The 3,863-nt window shown below is 42.4% G+C and overlaps 1 protein-coding gene across 1 annotated transcript; it reads right to left on the bottom strand.

The window, feature by feature from the left end:
• Positions 1-224: 224 nt before the first annotated feature.
• On the bottom strand, positions 225-2,909 carry Gnrh1 (gonadotropin releasing hormone 1). The gene is made up of 3 exons (XM_026411610.2): positions 2,769-2,909; positions 1,383-1,478; positions 225-266 (listed from the first exon to the last, which is right to left on the bottom strand). The coding sequence occupies exons 1-3, from the start codon at positions 2,907-2,909 to the stop codon at positions 225-227; spliced, it is 279 nt and encodes a 92-aa protein (XP_026267395.2).
• Positions 2,910-3,863: the final 954 nt, after the last annotated feature.

The raw sequence follows: 3,863 nt of genomic DNA, 5'->3' as shown, positions 1-3,863 counted from the left end.
TTCACACATGGAGGGATCCTTCAGAAGGAGCAAAGTCCCTCCCCACCTGAGCTCAGAGTGAGAGAAAGACTTTGCACTTACACCATTTTATTCCCAACACAACACTTTATTGTGAAATACGTGCAGCTTGGTGTAAGAATTTCTGAAATTCACACGATTTACAGATAGGGAATGGGTCACAAATTTCAATGTCAAGGTTTGTCCATCCTTCTGGCCTAGTAGATTTAAATCTTCTTCCGCCCAGGTTCCTCTTCAATCAGACCTTCCTGGAAAATGTAATAAATAGATCAAGGTCCTGCTGTGCACTTAACTTCATTACATTAAAAAAGGAGGGAAGTCCCATTCATCATCAGGTACAGAAAGTGCTAGGTAGGAAGGATAGATTGTTTAAGCCGCTTGGTAAACCATCTAATAATAGGTTAAGGATTCGATATATGGAAGAAGACGAAAGAAAGGTCTCATCATTCAGTTGTCTATTAAACCAGCCTTGGCTTCAATTCCTTCATAATGTCATATTTGGGGAATTTAACAGCTTGCTTTTTTTTTTTTAGCATATGCATGATTTCTTTAAAGAAAGAAAGGAAATAAAAACGAGCACCCACTTTTTTTCTCTGTCCCGTGGGTATGGAAGTTGCAGTCACTGGAGAAAATTGAAAATATAGCTTATTTTCATTTATGATTTTTTGGACTTTCCCAGGCTCCAATTGAAAATGAACCATGTTTTCTGACTGTGCAAGTAAGCGGTCCATGGAGCTCAGAGAATGCTCACATTGAATTAAAGTTTTGATTTCTGCATTTAACTTGTTTTATACTTTTTTTTTTTCAAACCATGTTACATTAGTAGACTGCCACTTGGGTAGGGGGGGCGGAATTTGGTCTTTGTAGAGAACTGGAAATAAAATCTGTGGCTCTGAGCAGTAAGTTTTTGAGTTTGAATTATTTTAATCCAAAGGGGGAATTAAATTTAGAATACCATTTTTAGTGCCCACATTTTGTAGGGCCCTGGAAAATCATCCCAGAACAATTGCTAAATCAAATGGCATGTAGAGATCAGCACAGAGAAGAATATTTGAGGGGGTTGATGAATGTGCTTGGAGAATTCAAGTATGGCAATGGGAAGACATTCTTATGGATCCTCCCAAAGGCTGGAGCCAGGATTAGCAGATAAAGCTCATAGAAGGATTTCAACTCAACTAAAGGGGGGACAAAAGGTCCAGCCATGAGTCTAATCACTGAGTGGGAACGTCATGAAATAGTGAGGTCCAAGGCACAGGTGGGGTCCTGGCAGGAGGCAGGTCCCACAGCGGGCAAGTGTGGTCATTAAGTGGTACCCAAGGGCCAGTCCATCTGAGAAGCTCCATGTTAGGATCACTGTAACTCACCAGAATTCCTCTCAGGTCCCTGATGGGGGACCATGGCTGGTGGATGGTGCATTCCAAGGTTTGGGGTTCCACCAGCTGATCAACTTCTTTGGCTACCTGAAGAAATAATATGACCCATGGAGATGGAGATGAGAAAACAAAATGGCATTCTCCGTTGCCACCAGAAATTGCGAGTGAAGTCTAGTGGCTGTGGGGCTCAGTGGGAGGCTGGAATAACTTCAGGATTAGGAAGGGGACTTGATGGGCGTGAGGCATTTTTATAGTTGGAGTGGAGGTCTGGAGACTGCGCAGATAAGAGGAGACCGTGTTCTCTCCTTAGAGATGATGAGACTGAAGAACTGGGAATCTCATGAAGAGACAGCCCAAGTATTTATAGTTGTGAACAGGAATGTTTTTTATTTTCTAGTTTTTAATGTGTCATAGTTTAATGAGATTTGGCTCACATATAATATATGGAGGGAGAAGAGACTTCAGATCCTGGGGTCTCTTTATCTTTGTTATTTCTCAAAAACAACAACAACAACAAAAAACAAAAACAAAAACAAAAATGGTATTTCTTTTCAGTGAAAACTGAATGATTTTGAGTTTTTCCAGTTACATTTCCCATTCACAGCCCTATGATATTTTTTGGATTAATGAACTATAATCCTCACCCATCCCTGAGAAGTCACATTTTATAAACAAAAAGAAAGAAAGAAAAAAGACCCCATGGTAATGCTGGTGCTAGTGTGTCATCTCCTCTGTATGAAATTAAATCCAGCATGTTCTCTACCCCATTGCCTTGTCTTAAATTTGCTAACTCCCACTTCCTTGCTTAAATGCTTCTATGCGTGAAAAGAAATCTAGAGCATACCTCCTCCATAAGGACACCTATTTACACATTTTGAAATATACTACTGATCTAATATTGTAGATTTAGATGAAAGAGAAAAAAAATAAGCAGAAATTTTAAGACTATCTTTCCCAAATGCAAAGAATCACCTGTTAGAGACCCTGGATTTCCCCCAGTTATTTCTAATTCCCGTGGACCTGCACTCACGGAGAGCATGACTGATGTACTGCATGGTTGTATTCCCCCGGTGTTTGCTGTGCTCTGTTTCATCAGCACCTGACTGAACTGAATGTATTGGACTTGACCTTTGTAAGAGTCCTTTCCTCCTGACCTAGCCAGGGTGGAGTACAACCTAGTGCCACACTGGATCTTTTATTTAGTTAAGTTGAACCAAATAAGCTAAGTCTTATCAAAATAAGTCTTATTTTGAAGCCGAGAGAGAGAGAGAGAGAGAGAGAGAGAGAGAGAGAGAGAGAGAAAGAAACTCACCTCTTGAAAAGAATCAAACTTTGAGAGAGAGAGAGAGAGAGAGAGAGAGAGAGAGAGAAACTCACCTCTTGAAAAGAATCCAACAAACTTTCTGCATTTCTCTTTCCTCCAGGGCGCAATCCATAGGACCAATGCTGGCTGGAACAGCCCTGCACACACAGGGTCAGCAGGAGGAGTCCAGCCAGGAGTCTGGGAGTGGGCTCCATTCTAAGGAACTTCAAAGCACAATCAAAACAGACCCAGACTGAACTCTCAGTGAAAACAGACCACAAAGAACTCTGGATGACAAGACCCACATCTATATCTCCAACCTGTGGCAAGTGTAAGTTACACTCCTGATTTCACACACAGACCTCTGTTTGACTGTTTTGAGTTTCCTAGCCACTGGGGACCAAAATCAGAATGTTAAGCTCACACATTCAGTATTTTTTTGTGCCAAAGGAGTCATGATTGTTTTGATTGCTTGTTTGGATATCTAAAACCCAAGACCTCCTCCCTGATCAAAGTGTCTTTTCACCTTCCCATTTCCCCATTTTCCGGTTGGTTTCAACTCTTCCATTTAAAAGAATTGCGCCACCTGCTCCACTCTGCTGCACAGCCCCTGCTAGGTGTCTCTGGCTGAAGGTGCTGGACTGCAAATGGCTACACTATGGGATTGATGCACTTTTCTGACTCTTCTCTCTAATCTTTGAAGCATTTCTGCTGTGAGAGACCAGCTGGGAGAGCAAGAAAGGACTCAACCCACTTGGAAGTGGTGAGTCGCAGAGCCAACGCTTTCCTTTCCAAGGAAGCCTGTATTTAGCTGATGAAATGTGTCTTCAGACTCACTTTCATTTGATGGGGGAAGAGGCTAAAGTCCAAGGGGCACAGTTCATTGGGTCTTGGGTGTCCTAAAGGCCCAATCTCCGCAGCTGGCCGTGATCAGGTCAGTGAAGGACAAGCCTGCTTTATACACCGTCTGGCCTGGACTAAACCTTTGGGGTGGAAAGTGCCCCAAGGACACATGATAGCATGCAAGCTGAGACTAACACCACAGACTTCAGCGTTACAAGTACAAAGCATTTTACCTGTTTGGAGGCAAAGTGTCAAAAGGATCCCAAGCTGCCTTCGAGGCGTGTTGAGTTCTGTGACTTTTCTACTCACCTCGCTTCCTTTTTATA

Source organism: Urocitellus parryii, chromosome 14 (assembly GCF_045843805.1).
Source record: "Urocitellus parryii isolate mUroPar1 chromosome 14, mUroPar1.hap1, whole genome shotgun sequence".
In the NCBI taxonomy this organism is placed as follows: Eukaryota; Metazoa; Chordata; class Mammalia; order Rodentia; family Sciuridae; genus Urocitellus; species Urocitellus parryii.
This window is presented reverse-complemented; position numbering and strand designations above follow the sequence as displayed.

Bases quoted from the DNA above. Each gene is read 5' to 3' on its own strand.
- Gnrh1 (XM_026411610.2), bottom strand. From the start codon at position 2,909: ATGGAGCCCACTCCCAGACTCCTGGCTGGACTCCTCCTGCTGACCCTG. The intron at 1,479-2,768 runs GTGAGTTTCTCT...TTATTTCTTCAG, and splicing joins TGTTGGATTCTTTTCAAGAG to GTAGCCAAAGAAGTTGATCA. The intron at 267-1,382 runs GTGAGTTACAGT...TACATTTTCCAG, and splicing joins GGGACCTGAGAGGAATTCTG to GAAGGTCTGATTGAAGAGGA.